Genomic DNA, 20166 nt, shown 5'->3' on the forward strand with positions numbered 1-20166 from the left:
TTCTGAGCACTTCCATCACCTATAAACAGCACCTCCTGAGAGCAGGCGTCCAGATTCAAAGTTTTGTCAGTTAAAGACAGACTGATAGCAGGTTAGAGTGAGTCTTGCACAAAGCTGCACTTGCGCGGAGACCAAATTATTTTATGTTCAACTATATCCAAGAACTGCCAGAAGGTGGCAAATGAATTCTTATTGTAAATAATGTCTTGGATTAAAGCCTCACCTTTATTCCATGACTGCCAACGGGTTTCTAGAGACCGGCAGTCGAAAAGGTTTCACATGACGGATGGCTTGTCAAGCATACAGGGCAAATGCTATGTGGGCATTACCACATAATCAAGCATTATCAAGCAGTTAACTCACTGAATGAGAATCAACAGTCACATGGGCATCGAGGTGGCACTGTTCACATACTGTACAGTCTATTGCAGGAGATCAACAGAGATGTGGTCACTTTCTCTGGGACGTGTAAAGTGAAGGTCATTGTAATGGAGATTGTGAGTAGCCTGTCTATTTCTGCTTGTTTGCCTCTCTGTGGTACCAAAGCCATGACGCTTGTGCCAACAATTGTGCCAATTCTCTTTGGAGCCACTAGAGGGCAAGCTTGTGCTGGCTATAACGATACACCAGCAGCTGCAAAAAAATACAAAACACCTCCAATGCAACACTGGATTTCACTGCACTGCTATCTTGTATGTGAGAATATGAACAGTAATATAATACTTATGCTTATGTAATCTCTCTATGATAATTATTTTTGTCAAATCATGTTGACATGTTGACTGAATTCTAGAGAGAAGTGCTATTTTGGTCCTTGATGAAAGGTGGGTGATAAAGGCATATTCTGGGTATGTGGAAATGTAGTTACATTACTGTCTCAATATTTTACGATCTGTATTAATTTCATTACGGTTGTAGTGCTACTGGAGGGGCCATGTGTGTGCCAGGCCTATGGGCTCCCAAGCCGGTGTGTGTGATGAGGATACTGGCACATAATGGCTGCCGTGCATCACCCAGGTGGGTGCTACACATTGGTGGTGGTGAGTGGTGGTTCTCCCTTCACTGTAAAGCACTATGGGTGCTTGGAAATGTATAATATAAATGCAATGTGTTGTTGATGTTAGTGAAGTGTTTCCTTTGATCATAGCCAGAGGGAAAAGAGAACAGGTAATCACTGCCAGACATTATTTGACATTTTGTCTTTATTTTCTAATAAGGAGCAAGCTTTATAAATTGCATCAGATTGATAAATATATGATCGTAAGCGGATAATCAAATGGATGTTATACATACAAGACTCATGGGCAGATAGTATGCTTTATAAACAGTCATATTACCTACAGTACATACGATACGTCAGCAGTCTTCTCTACTTAAAAAAAAAACACAACAGTAACCACTGTCTGTAAAGCCTTGTAAATGCGCTGCATTAAAACCTGACATTATATGCCTTTCACTCTTTTCTTTCAAAACAGTTCCTAAACTCAGTGACCTCTCCCGCCTTCAATCTATTCCTTGTGCTGAGGAGGAAATGAGGACATACAGAAGGTCAGTGATAACTTACATTATGAGTTCCACTCCGATGTCCGTTCATCCCGCCCTGTCAGCTGAGCCAACTTAAAACACATCCCAAGAAATTCCAGCACATCAGTTCAAGATCAAATCACAGAATCAGGACCAGCTCTAGTAAATGACTTATATCAGCAAGCAACACAAGATCTGCATTTGCATTTATAAAAAACAAATGGGACTCTGTCCATTTCCAAAAGAAAGTGGAAAGAATTCTCAGGGTTCATCCTGTCTATACATTCTCCTTAAACAGTCCACAGGTTAGTGTAGACTAAGCACAGTCCTTAATGATGTTTTAACATCATTCTTCGCTTGTTTTTTTTTTTTATTACAAAATGTTCTTTTTTCTTTTACTTAACAGAAGCCCTTCCTTGTTGGAAGTCGTTTAGAAACAACCAAACACTGTTTAAAATGCTCACAATAACCCTCCATTGTGTGGAATATATTATTGTTTAAAAACCTCAAACTACTAACACAACCATATTATGGAGGGCAATGCACTCCCGTTTAACCATCAAACTTTTCAAGTGGTTTACATTTTGGGACTTTGACTACACTCTAGACTGCCCTGATAATTATTGCTAACGTGAGATTTTTTGAGCCCTTTCAAGGAGACGGGGTCAGTTTCCCTTTTAGATCCAAAAGACAGAAGATATTTGTTTGATTCAATGATAGCTGTGTTTCTAAAAACAAGGTTATTTTTATCATCAAATAACATCTTAATATGTATTATACATTCTTTGTTCATGCTGTGGTGGCACATTGAAGTTGCCTTTAAATGTTTCTTCCTGGCAAACATTAACTGATTTATCAGAGATGTCTGGAACATTTGGAAATGTGTCCTCTACTTGTGTGAAGTGTCTCTTTTGAAGTTCAAGAGAAAGAGGCTTTCCAAATACCCACAAACATCAAAGTATTAATCAAAGAAAGAAAATAAACAAGAAATGTTTTCATTAAACATGACTCACACAAATATCAATCCAGTATAATGTGTCTATGATTAAAGTAATGTACATCAAAGATGTATAAATTATGACTAATGTAATTTCATCCTGAATAAAAAGCCGCTCATTACCTGTCGAGTTCAACAGTTTGATGTAATTAATGTTCAGAGGTCGTTATTAATACAAACCAAAGACCATAACACCCAATCAGTCAGATAAGGAGCGACCGTGAGAGTTTTCACCGAGGCATGCTTTGATCCAGCCTGGGTCCTCAGCAGGTAACTACAGTATCAACCGTTCCAAATTTAGCCCCTCGCTCTTTAGGGAATGGTCGTCTATCCTGCGAGGCAGGCGGGAGAGAGGAAAGGAGAGCGATTGGCCACAGATGGCTCCCTAAAGTCCTACCAATCTCTAAGACTGGTGCAGATGCTCCAGCATGCCTGGCCCTGGTCCAGATGCTTGGCCGATTTCCTCTAGAGATCTGACTATCTCTCTCTCTCCCTCTTTTCTCTCTCTCTCTCCCTCTCTCTCCTCTATCAATTTATCGACCTCAAAACAGTGATGATACATGGAGGCTAAGGGGCCTCTAAATTAGAATACACAGCCAGTGCTGTGCAGTCGCCAACAACAGGGGAACGAGTAAATGCCAAATGGCTGAGGACAGAACTCCGAGCACAAGGGAACCAGAGACGCAAACATGTTCGGGAGCTGCTGTCGAGTTTGAAAAATGCTGGTTTGCGGCTTTGTGTTTTCGGAAGATGAAGTGTCGTTGAAACATGCTCAGTTTTTCAAATGTGTGGTGGTGTGTTTGAGAGATAAACCTGCACTGAAACAGTTAAGATGCACAGCGGTAAGAAATCTTTACAGAAGAACCAAAGAGCCGGGGGCGTGGAGGAGAGAAGAGGGCGGAGGGGGGAGAAGAAAAGGGCCCGGTGGCCATCTGGTGTCCCCACGTCGTCTCCTCTCCTCACCCGCGGCTCAAGAAGGGGCTGGGTGCACATCGATAAGGAGCCGGGAAAGAAAAGCGTCTCTGTCGCCCCGGTTATCTCCCGCTCTGCGGACATGTTCATCACGAGATGGGGGCCTTATCTCCTCGCTTCTGCAGCCGAGAGAGAGAGAGAGAGAGGGTCCCTTGGGCGTCTGCCCCACCCACCATTGTCTCCCCTCTCCGCTTGCCGCTGGCCCATTGCGGCCAGTCCCTGAGGAGCGGTCCTTGGCTCCCGTTCAAACCCCAGGCCCAGCTGACAGGAGCGAGGGCAGAGCCAGCTCCCAGAGTGCCTGGCACATCAGGAGCCGGGTCTGTGCAGGGAGGAGAGCCATACGGTCCAAGTTGGGGAGACTCCTTTGAAGTCCTTCAGTTAGGGGACGGGGAGCGTCACACCTCGATGATGTGCACAGATGGCGTCCTCTTGTTGTTGCAGTTGTTGTTGTTGGGGAACTGGGAAAAGGAAGGAACGGCACAGACATTCATGAACGAGAGAAGGGACATGAGGGTTGTCTCATCAGCACACTGATTTAGGTTTCTGTGAAATGTGTATGAGTTTAGCAGCAGGAATGGTGGAGGACCAGACAGAGTGAAAAAGATGAATGTCAGAGACGGACAGTATGGGACACAGAACCACAGAGTACATGAATCATGGGTACTCAATGGGTTTTTCAGCATTTACATTGAAAAAACGTTAATGAAGAAACGTCAGTATTTGCTGTACATGTAATCAACTCGATACTGTATTGGAGACAATGGAACTTAAACATTCACCCTATCACTGGGTTTGGCTTGAAGGAATTTAATTCTGTTGCCAATTCATGCTTTTTAAAAGAAATGTGTGTACTCCTCTGGTAGAGGGTAGTGAAGGCCAAAATCAAACCAATAATTTTAAATCATGAGGTGTATTGTACTATATATAATAGGATGCCTGTGTTCCTCATTGATTGGATGATTCCCCCAAGGTCATTTGCATACAATAACGGAGGAATGGCCTCATGGATCTGGTGATGTCATGAGGTGGGGGGTGTTTTGCATGAGCCATTGGGAAGCAGGAGCAGGGCGTTTGCGTGAGGCTAAGTGGAGTCGATCATCGGGACAATTCACCTGCCCAGTGTCATCGGGGGCCTTGGAGGGTAGTAGAAGGGGAGCAGGGTTATACCTTACTGCGCAACAGCCCCCCTGAGGGGTGTTCAGGGGTACTACACTCGGAGGAGGTCTTGGCTTTGTCTTTGTTGGTGTTGGGCTCGTTGTCTTTGATTATATCATACTGACGGCAAAAGAGAGCGATCACACCTAAAAGCAGCAGGAAAAAAGAAGAAATTATATCAGAATATACCATGTCTGTATATTTCGTCAATATGTTTCTGTGGCTGTGGGCCACATTTATGTATAAAGAAAGATCAAAAAGAACTACCCTTTGAAATACTTCAAAAACCTCAGAACCCCTTAAACCGATACTTAATACATTTAATCCATCCCTGTATGACCCTTGTTCATGCATTGAAAACAATGCACTATTAAGTTACTCATACAATCAGCAGTAGGCCAACTTTGGAGCCATCCATCCCATCCCTTACCTGCCCACATAATGAGCACCACGACGATGATGATGATCTCCCCTGCCCTCAGCTGATTGGCTTGTCCCACCTCCTCCATGGTAACCTCGTCTGTGGAAGTAGAAGCGAAGTGCACATCACTACACGTAAGCTTAAATGAAAAAAAAAATGGAGCCCAGTGAACTCGCTGAACTCTTGATTCTAAAATGAGATCATCAGCCTTTGACTCTCTCCATTTGGGAGACTGATTTCTCAATTCCTCCCGCCGAGGCCCCTGCGCTGTAGCCCCCTTCACTTCAATCAGCGCGGCGCGTTCTGATGCCTGCTTTTTAACATTCCGCGCGAATGGGAGGCCAGGGAACGCCGCGGCGTGTGCGGCTTCCACAATTAATCCGACTCCGGGGTTGTCAGTGCTTTTTTTTTTTTTGCGCAGGGGGGGGAAACGGCAAACACCCCAATTAGCCCCTGTGTGTGCTTGCTGTCAGAGAGGCAGAGACGGAGAGTGTGTGTGTGTGTGTGTGTGTGTGTGTCGTGAATGCTGTCCGAGCTGACGCTGGATAGGATAGGATCTGTCCACCGGGGGTTTGCAGGGAGAGAGACGGGGGAGTCGGGGAGGGAGGGAGTCATGGCCCAGGGTGGAATCGATTGAACTGGGAGTGTTCAATGAAAGTCCATGACTATCATTAATATCCTCAAAGACCAAAACTGTGGGGCAGCCTCCATGAATGTATGCATAGGTTTCACGCACTACTGCACAGTTCAATTATTGAAGTGTTAGTGGGCAGTTATGGCGTGTAAGGTAGAATTGAGAAATTTAATGAAACCGAGGGTGGCCCGCATTAGATTAACAAATTGTATTTTCTACAGTAAAATGACTATAGTCAAATATACATTGGCTCACAGTTATTACTCTTGTTGTCATTAATTGGATCTAAAATGTGTAGGCTTGCTGCCAACTTGCAGGATGTGCATAGTTTTTCATCAGGCACACAGTATCTTTATCAGAAGATTTCAACTGCCTAACTCAAAGAGGCTGAAACCTCATCTAGATTTCAAAACTTTTGATCTTCTTGTACATTTTTGTTCCGTTTGTCAGAGTGTTGTTTCCTTTATTTCTCTCTTTTGTTAACTTTGTGTGTGTGTGTGTACGTCTGTCTGTCTGTCGGTTTGTCTGTCTGTCTGTCTCTTTCTCCCTCTCTCTGTGTGTGATAGTGTTTTTTTGGCTTTCTTGCCTTTGTGTTTGCCTGCATGCACATTCTTGTGTGTGTGTGTGTGTCTCACAGGCATTTCTTTTACACATTTGACAAGATCCAGGAGCTGCTGTCAGCAGCGTTGTGCTAAGCCCCTTGTGTGTGTATGTGTGTGTGTGTGTGTGCGCGTGCGTGTGTGTGTGCGTGCGTGCGTGTGTGTGTGTGTGTTCATGTATGTGTGTCATGCCTTGCTCTCAGACCCTTCATTTCCTCATCATTTCCCCATCTTTTCTCTTTTATCTGCGGGCTCCGTCTGATGAGGCCTCCCCTCGCTCTTCCCATCCCATCTGCCTCTCCTCCGCTTTGATCTCGCAGAAAAACTTGTTTAGAGGAGGAATGGCAAGAACACAAAGGCAGACAGGAAAAAGAGAGGAACTGACAAGAGTTCTCGAGTTTGTCACGACACCCACCCTGAAACAGGCACAGACAGCAGCGAGAGCAACAGATAATTGTGTTTGGGGCGAAATTGTTGCGTTACAACACAGATCACTGTTATTCGCTTTCCGGGCGTTCATTTGGGGCTCTTGTGAGTAATGCGACCAGTTCACAGAAAACACACAGAGCGCTCCATGATGAATAATGTCACGTCTGTGTGTGGTCATGTCCTGCCAATTGGCAGTTACATCATTTGGATGGAATGGGTCGAGTGGATCAAACTTGTTCAGGCGCTGTGAACGTTCCCACTGGATGCCAGTTTTTGAGCCGATTCCTAACAGTATCAGCACATTATGGACGACAGTACTTGACCGTAAAGGATACCAAAGTTGTAATTCCTCTAAACAAAGACATTTCACTAGCCTGGGTTTTCCCATACTGCCTTGCGCGGTGATTTCAATCCCGCTGCTAAGCCAGTCTGGAAACTAACGCCCAAATGTTCGCCTGATGTTGGCGAACCAATCACAGAACATCCGAGAAGTTTCCGTTGCCCTCTTGCGTCTACATTCGACGCCAAAGGATTTACGGCAGCCCTTAGCGTTGCATACGAACGAGTTGGGTGAGCTATGCGCATTTGATAGACATCCGTGGCGCCCAATGAACGGATCTGGGCATTTTTTCAAATACGAGAAAATGAACGTCTGGTTGCCAGACCACGTCTCATTTGAGAAGTGGGAGGCGTTAGCCAGGCTAACATTTCACAGGAGTCACAACACTTTGAGCTGGATATGCGCTCATAGTGTACAGTACGTGTGCTTTGTTGGTTCTGTAATGAGTGCAGGCTCTGTGTTATACTTGACAGGGACAGACCTTGAGCTCATGAGTGTGTGTGTGTGTGTGTGTGTGTGTGTGTGTGTGTGTGTGTGAGTCACTCTCGCCACTCTGTGCTATAAATGCTTCATGTGAGTGTCCTCGTCGGCCATACTCAAGGCAGAGTGAGGTGACGTGTGTGAAATGACTGTTACCTTGCTCTGGAAAATGGAACAAACGAGCACTCGAAAACATTTAGGATTTTGGATATTTTTTCAAATTCACCAGGGTTATGTTCACAGTTCACTGTTATGTTACCCAAGTGTGTGTGTGTGTGTGTGTGTGTGTGTGTGTGTGTGTGTGTGTGTGTGTGTGTGTGTGTGTGTGTGTGTGTGTGTGTGTGTGTGTGTGTGTGTGTGTGTGTGTGTGTGTGTGTGTGTGTGTGTGTGTGTGTGTGTGTGTGTGTGTGTGTGTGTGTGTGTGTGTGTGTGTGCGTGCGTGTGTGTGCGTGCGCACGTGTGTGTACCTTGACTCGTGGGTGTCTCAGCTTCTGCGGGTGTGCGGAACAGTAATGGCTGGCTGGGAGGACTGGGCCCGTTTGTACCAATGGACTGCACATGCACTATGTAGTCGGTCTCCTCCTCCAAGTCCCATAATGCACAGCTACGGGTGGTCGTGTTCACTTCCTGGATGAAGCGTAGCATGCGCACATCCTTCTTCTGCACCAGGAGAGGACAGAGAGCTCGAGATCACATGTTTGGAGCATAAAACACTCACTCATTTCACACTGTGGAACACACACGCTCATACTTCAATTTACATACCAAAGCAGACAGCTGCTAGAACAATCCATTTCAAAGGTTTAAAAAAACTTATCAATTTATCATGCATCTATTGTAAGTTCTACTGTACTGTATGTATGTGGCTTCTGGAAGTTTCCGCCACCAAAAGTGTTGCATGCATACAGTATATTATGTGTAGTGCTGTGTAATGATATTTGTGGATGTGCGTGCATTTTTGTGTTCCGCCAGCCCGTGGTCTGCCGGCTGGTGGGCGACTGTATATCTTGCTGACAGACGCGGAGAGTAGAGTAGATGAGGGCGCGCAGATTTACGCTGTCAGGCGTTCCCCCAACCGCGCGGCGCCTGGAGTAATATCCCACTTCCGCTTTAAACAGCTGTCATCACACAGCAGTCGCCACGGTGATGGGTACTCCAATGGGGGCGCCACTCATCCGCCCGCCGCCGCCCCCCCGCAACGTCTTGGGAAACAATTGCCGTGGCGACAGGGAGGACAGGAGCGACGGCGGGCTAACGCGCGCTGACAGCAGCTAATTAATCTCCTACCTTTTAACACACGCAAGCACAAACACACACACACACACACACACACTGCCTTCCTCTATCTCCTGTTCCTCTGACTCTATCTGTTTCTTTCTGGAAGTTTTCACTCCTGCTTGACTTCACTTTTTTTCTGTCGTCCTTTCTTCTCTTGAGGCTCTATCTATCTCTTGCATTGCCCCCCTCTCTCTCCTGTTGTGGGGCGTCCTCTCATCGCTCTTACCTGCTGGGTGATGGCAAAGCCGATGACAGGGTCCCCCTCTGGGATGTCCCATGTGACCACGCCGGAGTTGGCCTCTAGCTCTCTGATCGTCACATTGACAGGAGCCGTCAAACTGTCTGATGACGCACAAACAAACAAGAGGTGTGTGTTAGCGAACGTTGCAGTGTGTGTGTGTGTCGGAGTAGAAGTAGTAGTAAAATATGTTTGTTTTTCTCTCTGATGGTTGGAGCACCGGGTGGAAAACATAGGGTTTGGTACCTGTGTGCGTGTGCGTGTGCGTGTGCGTGTGCGTGTGCGTGTGCGTGTGTGTGTGTGTGCGTGTGTGTGCGCGCGCGCGCCTGATAGACAGGTAGAGGCCAGAGTGGAAGTGGAACCAGCAGTGGCTGGGATCTCATAGTACGTGTTTGTCTCACTCACTCACACACACACACACACACACACACACACGCACGCACACACACACATGCACACACACAGTCATTCGCTCTCTCGCGCTCTCTTGCTCATATACCAAAGCATACATGTAAGACAGACATGCTAGACCTAGAGCAAGCAGATGTCAGGTCTGTTTGTAGCACGTACATGTGTATCTCTCTGCTTGGTTTCCCTGATCATTTCTTCTTCCCGAAGGTTTTGGGATATGAGTTTCCTCTCGAGATCATTTGTGTGAGGGGCCCTGTAGTGTCATTCTCTTGTCCATCTGATAAAGCCTCATAAAGCTGAGGATTATCCTGCAACAGACTCTAAAGGACTTCATATAACATTGATATCGGTTGGGCTGGAAGTGTTTTGAAAGACTTTGATTGTTTTAGTCTTAGAACTCTTTCTAACGATAATGGCTACCGTTTGTAGTATTTTTCATAAGAACGACAGTTTTATGTTAATTGACTGCACCAACTTGTGAATGCTGACATTGCAAAAGCCTTGTACAAATACCAACATTTCCCTCTAATTTATTTGGGTAAAATGCAACATAGAAACTATGAGGGGGGATAAAAGAGCTCCATCTGTCTTCTCATTTAGAGGTCCCTCTCCGCCTGCACAACCTGGAGCGATAAGCACTTCCTGGACATCATGATACACGATACCCAAACACTGAGGATGGATAGATCCTCGGGGAAGGAGAGCAGAGGATGGGGAGATTAATAGAGAGATAGTGGCTCTCTGTGGAATGATCTAGAAGGACCTCTTGGATAAATCAGCGCAGAGTTGGGCCAGTTTAGTCAGCATTCAAACTTTTCGATGAATTGCCGAGTAAGAGGCATGTTGTAATTGCTCTTGATAACAAATGGATGGATGGACGGCGGCTGAATAGATTTTATGTGGACGTTGTGTTGTATACTCGCAGTAAGATAGCATACACTTTGAGGATGAGGGTGCAGAGTGGACTGCAGATTGCCTTGGATTGTGAGGACAAATATAATGTTTAGAGTTCTGAATGTGCAGCGACTGGTTGATTGTGATGAATGCGTAGTTGCTGTGTTGAGAAATTGATCATTCATTAAGACAGATTTAGATGGTGGTGTGTGAGAAATGTATGCGGTATGGAGAAGTCTGTAGACTTAGATACTGTATGTTTTCCCTGAGGTGGAAGGTGACGAAGTACATACTTTGTTACTGTACTCCAGTAGCATTTTCAGGTATCTGTAGCCTAATCTACTGGAGTATTTATTTTCCTGGCATTACTTTCACTCCCCTACATTTTTTACATGGAGCTGTAAACATATGTATATATTTTCCGTTCATGTTCTGAATTTTTGGTCAGTGACTCCGGGTCACCAAAACACTGGGGCACATGAAACCTTGTGAGCATGTAGCCCACATAGACATCGGAAAATAAGCGATTCCTCCCCTGCACTGGACCCAATCGAAAGCCAAAATACAGTTTTTGCTAAATAAGATAAGAAGACAAAATGTTTGTGCTTCTGTATGTTCTCTCAAGGGCCCACATCAACCTCCTAGCCCATTATCATAACCCCTCATTCCCACAACCCGCTTTAGTTGCTACTGTCTTTGGCTGAGATGTTCTGATCTGCACCAAATGTTATGCGTATGATTACACACATGCATGCACGCACACACATGCATACACACGCACACACATGAACACACCCACACACAAGCACACACATGTAAAGATACACACACAGATGCATGCAGCACACACACAGGCATGCACACACACACACACACACACACACACACAGGAGTACATATACAAAAGCAAACACACACACATGCACACTCATTTACATACCCAAGAGTTGCAAAAGTAGGGGATGGTGACAAATTGTCTATCACTTAAAACTGTCACACATCATAATATCATACTTACAGTACACAAATGCAGAGGTGGAAAAGTCCAGCTTCAGAAAGTAAAAATCCAACCATGTATTGGTTGTACGGTGCACTTAACACAGGTGTTCTCACTAATTAGCTGCTCTACCTAGCTGAAGAGTTGAGTTAATTAGAATCAGCTGGTTTAAATGAATGGTTGGCACAAATATGTGGTAGGACTTTTACTTTTTGAGGCTGGACTTTTCCACCTCTGCCAAAACGAGAATGTGTAAGCCTATGCCTATGCCCTTATCTACAGATATACTGTAAGCTGATGTTGGGCATGTTGCGCATGCTCAATTGATTCCAATGTTTAGCAAGACTGAAACATTACTGTTGTATGTCAAAACCATGTTTAACTGGAGAGCACCAGTGAAGATGATATAAATTGGCACATAAGAGAAAAAGGAGAATGTGGATTAAATGAAAGAAAAGTGTGGATGAATGATCACAGGTAGGCTAAAAATGTTATTTCAGGTGAAAATCCCAGTGCAAGCTTGACGTCCAACTAATTTAGACTAACTAAAGAGCCAGTTTACACTTAAACTGGTCTTGGCTGAATTGATTTGGGCCAATAAAGCTTCATCAGAATGTAAAATTGTGCTTCTGTGACATGAGGCTAGCATTGCAGAGAGCTTTGCCTAGAAACAGCTTGTAAAAAGTCCATTAGACAGGCTAAAATACTTCTTACTTTTAAACGTTGAGTACATTTCAGAGCCCATGTTTTCACTTGAGTAAAGAAGTTGAATCAGTCCTTTACCAGTCTTTTTTTCTTAGCACAAGTAGGCCTATCTGTCGCTATTCTACTTGAGTGTGAAGTGTACATTTGCCATCTCTGTGTTTACCACACGCGGTGCTGCACACAGACTGCTGTACTGTAGACGCTACAGTATGTGTTTCCCATGTGTTTTCCCCGCGCCCTGTCAGTTTGATAAATGCGACTGGAAGCTAAATGAGGTTTTAGTGAGCCTTCCAGATAGCCATCTTATTTCCTCTCCTCCTGTGGGTGTTTAAGAAGCAGCAGCAGCAGCCACGAATCTTCACACTAGCCATCTCCCATCTCCCGCCTCCTCATACCTCCACACTCTCCTCTCCTCACAGCTCATTGGCCGGCAAAGGTTGATGAAACCCTTGATTACAGCAACAGGTCAATCAATCAACCGAATAGGAAAATACAAAGTGGATCCAGAGATAGGCTAGGCTACCTTTTCTTTAAGCACTACACATCTACAAATTGAGAGCTCCCTAAGAGATATGTTTATGAGTCTCAATAGACGCTTTTGTCCAAATGCACGTAGCCCTCAATGATAACAATAACCATTAACAATAACCATTAAACTATCATTAAACAAACTACACCAAAATATGACCGCCGCTCAGTCCTGCACATTCTCCACAGAAATCAATTTGTCTCCATCTCCTACTCGTGCATGTGAGCTTGCCTGTGTGTGTGTTTATATGTGTGTGTTTTGTGTGTGTGCGCCTGTGTGTGTGTATGTGCATGTGCATGTGTTTCTGTGTGTGTGTGTGTGTGTGTGTGTGTGTGTGTGTGTGCATGCTGTCTATGTGTGTCTGCCTATGTGTGTGTGTGTACCCGACTGCATGTGTGCCTGTGTGTGTGCGTGTGCGTGCGAGTGAGTGACAGTCGTGCCTTTTATCTTAGTAGAAAGTACATTTAGACATCATCATCCTCTACCAGCAACCCTTCGCTCAACATTTATTGTACATGGATGGTTACATGGATGGTGTCCAAAACTCTTATTTTCCGTAAAAGTCCAGTGGGGCCACTAGGTCTATATTACAAGGGGAACACAACCTGCTCAGAGTGCAGCAGAAGCGCTGTTCACCCTTAAGCGGCTATGTGCCATCAGAATGGTTTTGGAAACATTCTTTTGGAAACCACTCAAAATCTATTCAATCGCAAGTAATGGTTACTGGCTGGGAGCGCTTTGTGTTGCACTCTGCATGAAAAATGTGCTATATAAACAAAATGCTTACTTACTTACTTACTTAATGATGCCCGTGTACTTTCATCTTTAGAACAAACACCAATATACACCCATCTTTGTCACCAATCAAAGTGCCTGATTTGTAATGGCATTGTTGTCCTTCACACAACATTGTGCTCTGCAGCATTGCATAATGCACTCCAGATCAAGTCCTCACAGTGAGCCTATAGCGTGCGTCCTAGGAGGTGACAGACGTCATGCAAACAGACACGCTCACACACGTCCTCTGCAGAGAGGGTGTGACAGCGACGCTGACCTGCTGCCACAGTAGATCTCAGAGAGCTGCAAACTCCCAGTGTTACAGCTAATGACAGCACAGACAGATGTGTCTCTATTCATGGAATACACACACAAACACACACACACACACAAATGGGCACACACACACACAAATGTGCGCACACACACAAACACACACACACACACACACACACACACACATACGTCCTCTGTAGAGGGGCTCAGGATGTGACAGTGTAGCTGACCTGATGCCACAGTAGATTTCAGAGAACTGCAGACTCGCAGTGTCACAGCTAATGAAAGCATGGACAGATGTGCCTCCATTCACAGGACACACACACACACACACACAAATGCCCAAACCCCAAGACAGATGTCTGCATTTAGACACATTGGTCAGTTTGGAAACATGAAGGATAGTTTGACTTTGCAACAGTCCTTGTCAACCCTCTGAGTCACACACGTGCGCGCACACACACACACACACACACACACACACACACTGCTGTCTAATGAGGAGAGATGTTATTAGCCTATCACCTGCTGCACTATGCCAAGGCAGCACTGCTGTGAAAACAAACTGTCACCGGGGTGCCAAAGCTGATAAAGAAACCCAGGTGTCCACATTTCAGTGTGTGTGTGTGTGTGTGTGTGTGTGTGTGCAGAACTCAGAGGACACATTACCATTAGGACAGGTGTGCACCTGTGCACCTGGTGTCATATCATCATAAAATCCATCCACAACTACCTGGCTCACTTCACTCCTACGTAAACTCTTCATTCACATTCATAGAATCAAAGACGCATTCTAGGCCGCATATTCACCTAGTCAGTGCATGCATGACACTGTAAACCAACCCTGCTCAACATCAGCGTTAATCCACTTAATCTGAATCTGAGGGCTGCCTGTGTCTTAATCCAGCGTTTTGACTCAGGGGGAACACCGCTCTCTCCCTCCTGGCCCTGACAGCACAGCGTGCAGAGCCGAGTGAGTCATATCATATGGAGCGGGTCCACCAGGAAGTGCAGCTGGCGCAGCTTGAGGCACTGCGGCATGCTGACCGCTGTCCCAGCATTTTGTGGGATTGGCCCGAAGCTCTCGTCCCGTCGCCACGTTCTGTGTGTCCCCCTTGTCCCCTTGTCCTCGCGTCCGTCCTCGCCTGCCCTATATCCCACATCTTGGAATCATTCATCTTACGGCGTTCGGAGTTTCTTTTTTTTTGTATCTTTTTAAAAATATCTATGTTCATCCTCTTTGTGTCTCTGTCTCAGTGTCCTACCACATCATGTTCCAGTGTCCTACCACAGGTCATCTACAGTACATCTCACCTCTACCTTAGCAGTTCTTGTCCAACGTACCGAGTCTCTGTAGCATATAGTGTACGGCAGTCCCAGTACTCACTGTCCCCTCTCCCCTAGAGTAGATCTCCTCAACTGGGTCTCCTAGTTGACTGGCTGACCCCTGCCCACTCTATCCGGTGGCCCCTGACATCCTGACGTGCAGAGGGATGGGAACCGGTGGCGCCCCCCGGGGGACGGTAAAAGCCACCGCGCTAAGCTAAGCGTGCTCACTAGGGCTGCATTATGAGGAGATCATAAAGGGACACGGGAGATTAATTTTACACATTGTCAGCTCTCGCCAGCCCTCCAGAGAGACACCGGGGACTCATTAGCACAAGTTCATTAGCAAAACGCTTGCTAGGTGCTAATGGGGGAACAGTTGGACGGCTAAGGGGAAATAGAGGACTTCTCCTCGGTGGTGACGTGAGTGGCGTTTCATGCTTATTCCCTGTGCACATGACAAACATTTGCACATGTCAAACACATACACACACACAAACAAACAAACACTTAGGTTAGTCTTGCGAAGTCACAGCATATGTCTTACGTGCTCTAGAGAAAACACATGATTCAAATGGCGTAACAGACATGGAACAAGTGGCTCAATGTAAATGATGCTGAATATAAGGCCAGACTGCATCATGAATAAAAATGAGCTTCTAATGTGCAAGTGTTTGCACTAAAGTTACTAAGAGAGAGAGAGAGAGAGAAGACATAACAGGAAGCCATAATGTGTCCCATTTGGCAACTAAAGCTGCTATTCAATTATTAAGCTGTTGTTCAGATATGAAAGAAGCCACCAGGGAGACACAACATGGCTCCATGTTAAATTTGAATGACGGCACAAACATTGCTGATTGTAGTTCCCTTTCTTGTTATACCCTCCCTGTCTCTCTCCTCCACACTTAGAATTCATAATACATGCACGTGGGCAACTGGAAACATTTCCCAAGATTTATTAAAAAATCTTTTCATGCAAAGAGGACAAATATTAACATTTGAGCGCATTTCGACCCAATTCAAGACATGGCGGGAGAGTAATTCATGCAGGTAAATATTAATTAGCAATGCAAATTTGTTTGGCAAATGATAAAATCCTAATCAATCGCATGCAATCACAAAGAGGGATTCTGAATCCCTAATACCTCCCCAGACACATGGCTTGTAAACATGAAATACAGACGCTGGGCTGGAAAATTCATCAGCCATTGGTATCTCTCTCTCTCTGTCTCTCCCTCTCTCTCTATCCCTCTCTCTCTCTCTCTGTCTGACGGAGCAAGTGGACGTGACATGAGCTGTAAGTAGGGTCATACAAAGAGGAGGGCCTCCTGTCACATGCTGCTCCCACCTGTAATTACCTAATAGCTCCGGAGTATATTGCATTACCTGGGATGATACACCTTGTTGTGTGGCATTACAAGGCTTTATGTACTTCAGTGGCGCATACAAATAAAAGCGCACCACGCAGCTCGGCCTATGTCTGTGCCCTGTGACTTTGAACTGTGAATAGAGATGAAGGGGGGCATCATACCGACTTGTGGGAGACACATCTCGGTTGGACTCTGAGGTCTCTCACGCACTTGGTGTGGTGACTCACCTTCTCTCAGCGTTATTTTAGTCTATTATTGAGAGAGTGGAGACGCACCCCTACCTCCTAAATCCACGCCTGTGGATGGGAGTGTTTGATCGGTGCCGTTGCTGTGTGAGTCCTCGCTCCCTCATCGGGCAGCTTAGCGCTGAGTAATCCACTGCCAGCGGGGATGCACCGTCACCCTCCCCCCTCCTTACCCCCCACCCTCCACCCTACTCCCCCCTCCACCTGTCCATCAGTATTGGAGGAGTTCTATTTCCAGCGCTCTCCGCCGATGACTCACTCCGCCTCCCTGACCTCTGCTGGCAGGAGCCGAGGCGAGGCGAGCCACGTCCCGATCCGCGTCCTTCAGAGTGGGCCGCTCAGCACCCGCACGCTCTCTCTCCCCACGCGCACGGGCTCACAGCCAGCCCCAGAGAGAGAGAGAGAGAGAGAGAGAGAGAGAGAGAGAGAGAGAGAGAGAGAGAGAGAGAGGGACTCTGTTCTCTCCGCACGCACAGCAGCACTTCGCACCTCTGGCTACTGTAATTATGGCCACTGTAAGAAGTCCACAGCGGAACCCAAAGTCCTGACCACAGAGTTGTGTACAGCTGTATACGCTGATTAGGAGATCTGTGCCTGATTTATTGGAGAGGGGGAATTGCTTGGCCTACTTTCCCTTAAATCCGTGTCCGAGGACCGCTAAATCATGGTCTAAGCTAAGTCTTCTACTTTCTGCACATGTGCGCATGCACGTATGGGTTTCAAGACTTAGAAAGTGTTGTTGATTATTTGACTGAAGATATGCTGTGGCCTACTTTCCCCCAAATCCCTGTTAGAATGGAGCTAAATCTTCGATCTATAGATAAACACTACAGTCTGCAGATACACACATCTTCTTGCTTCTCACTCACTTCTTCCTAGAGATATAAACAGGTTAAAACCGACGATCTATAATGCAGTACAACGTGCTCCTTAATGACTCATATGCCTACTCACACACACACACACACACACAGACACAGACACAAACACACACACACACACACACACACACACAGACACAGACACAAAGACACATGTGTAGCTGCCGTGTTCTGCACAAGAGCTGCGATTAACAGGCCTTCCTCTTTCTGTGTTCGGATGAAATATTTACCCCTCTTGAGATTAATCTAACCACCAACCACCAGAGGCTGAACACACCAGAGAACACACACACACACACACACACACACACGCATGTGTGCACACAACAGAGCCCTCCTCAGTGTAATTAAATGTCAGCAGGCAGTGTATGAAAATCGATGCCGTGTAACATTGCATTCCCAAAGAGGATGAGGAGGACAAGGTGGGGGACAGGGAGCATCAGGAGAGGAGACAGGACGGGTGTGTGTGTGTGTGTGTGTGTGTGTGTGTGTGTGCCGTACGCCTCCTCTGTCTTGCTCAGCGCTGCCGCACCTCTCAGGGCACAACACAGGAGCCGTAAACCTTTTCTGTCTTCATCCCACGTGTTGGGCGGCTGGTTGTAAAGCTAAAGGTGGTGGCAAATGGCTGTCACACAAAGGTAACAATATAAACCTATAACCTGTGAGGCTCACGATCGTTCTTCTATTCAGACGTCAGTTCAGAACACTGACGGTGGAGAACACGGACGCGAGGAGAAGAACAGGGTCTGGTTCTCTTCGTGTTCCGCATCAGCGCCTCTAATGTTCTTTTTTTCTTTTAGTGCACTTCTATTTCAACGGTGCTGAAGCGAGTGAAATGGTCTGTTGTGCGCGGGATGGTCAAGGGCCAGATACTCAGCTCATTTTGGAGCTTTTTTTCCCCTCACCCTCTCCTACTGTCTCTCAGTGCTCCCCTGCTCTTTCTCTGTGGTCACACAGCCATAATGCCGTGACAGTCACAGGCATACAGCCACCAGCTGGCTGCTGCTTCACTGCCTCGGAGAGGACAGCAGAGTGTGTGTGTGAGAGAGAGAGAGAGAGAGAGAGAGAGAGAGAGAGTAAGAGTGAGAGTGAGTGTAAGAGAGAGAGAGAGAGAGAGAGAGTGTGCGTGTGAGTGAGTGAGAGAAAGGGAGAATGGGGAGAAAACGCACTGGAGGGTGACAAGTCTGAATGCTATTTCCTGGCGAGCGTAACAGCTACGTTTCACAGTGCCTCTGGTGCCCAAAGGAGACGCCAATTTCTCTCTCTTTCTTTCTCTTTCTCTCTCTCCACCACCCTCTCTCTCTCTCTCTCTCTCTCTCCTTTTTCTCACACTCTTCTCTCCTTTGTATTTTCTTAGTTACAGCAAGTACCACCAAGCCAAAATCCTTGGAAATGTTGCCACCAAAGGCACAATAGTGGAAACATGAACTCTCCCTTATCCACACACACTGCAGTGTGATCATCTATTAATGAATTGTTTGTCGGGCTTTTAGAGGACTCTCATGCCATGAAGAGGCAGCCAGCACATGTGGGACTGAAGCAAAAAGAGGAGAAGAAAAACAGAGAGAGAGAGACTGCTGGAGAAGAGATGTGTAGAGCTACAGGTAAATCCCCCAGACAAATCTGTCTCAGAAACAGTAACAGACCACACCTGCTCAGACCATCTGGAATACAGCAGTGTAAAAGACCCCCCCTCCCCACCACCACACACACACACGTTTTACTATCACTCATTCTCTCTCTGTCACCTCACCGACACACACACACTCACTTCATTTGTCTGCACCACACTCTAGCACTGTCATTCAGTTTCCCTTCAGGTTTACACACACACATACACACACACACACACACACACACATTCCTTCTCTCTCTCTCTCATGCACGCATGCACACACAGAGAGAGAGACACACAGACATAAATACACACCCTCACACATGTACACACGCAGACACGTGCTGCCTCCTCCCACACACGCCGAGCCTCTCTTGTGACTGGGCGAACACACAGCGCCTGACAGGCTGGGAGAGAGCAGCGAGAGAGAGGAATGCGCCACCTTGAGTGAAGCTACCCAAGCTAATGCTCCAATTCATTATTCATTACCTTATATAATTAATGCTCACACTCGCCCTCCTTCTGTGTGCTCAGGCAAAAGAGGATGGATGCGTTTCAAACGCACACAAGCCACCGGCTACCGTTGGGTTAAACGTGATTTGTGAAGTTGCTATCAATTGGCATCAATTGGTATCAAATGTAGAACTCCACGGCTTAAAACTGAAAAGCTGAATACACTCAAACATAGTCATTTCCTGTGTATTAGCCACATTGTGCATAAGCCACAGGACAGTGTTTTATGCAAGTTAAAAAGAACAAAACCATATGTGACCATTTAAAGCGAAATCAGTCGCTTTGCGCACAACGTTATTTTGAGAAAATCAACAATAACAAACTTCCGGGTTAAAATGTTGAATTTCACGTTTTCGCATAATTTGACTGTATACAGTCTACAGTTTCATATCGTGAACGCATTTCACGGAAAAACATACGTTTTCACTGTTAAACCCGGCGAAGATTCAACACATTTGCTGTCATTCCCGTTGTGCACGCGCTGCTTGAAAAGGTGATTTCTCCTCTTCTGGCATATCGTGACAAAGGAGAACCATGTCAACTTTGGATGCGGTTATCTT

At 46.1% G+C, this 20166-nt stretch overlaps 1 protein-coding gene across 1 annotated transcript in view; it reads right to left on the reverse strand.

Moving 5' to 3' along the window:
* Positions 1-1194: 1194 nt before the first annotated feature.
* The window catches only part of LOC134067992 (fibronectin type III domain-containing protein 5-like), a 47190-nt gene continuing 28218 nt past the window's right edge, over positions 1195-20166 (reverse strand). Inside the window, exons 2-7 of the mRNA XM_062523485.1 lie at positions 9056-9171; positions 8025-8211; positions 6290-6301; positions 5079-5168; positions 4661-4794; positions 1195-3951 (exon numbers count right to left, since the gene is read on the reverse strand). Of these exons, the coding sequence (XP_062379469.1) occupies positions 3889-3951; positions 4661-4794; positions 5079-5168; positions 6290-6301; positions 8025-8211; positions 9056-9171 (602 nt within the window). The 3' untranslated portion in view covers positions 1195-3888. The remainder of the gene's footprint in view (positions 3952-4660; positions 4795-5078; positions 5169-6289; positions 6302-8024; positions 8212-9055; positions 9172-20166) is intronic.

Source organism: Sardina pilchardus, chromosome 20 (assembly GCF_963854185.1).
Source record: "Sardina pilchardus chromosome 20, fSarPil1.1, whole genome shotgun sequence".
Classification (NCBI taxonomy): domain Eukaryota; kingdom Metazoa; phylum Chordata; class Actinopteri; order Clupeiformes; family Clupeidae; genus Sardina; species Sardina pilchardus.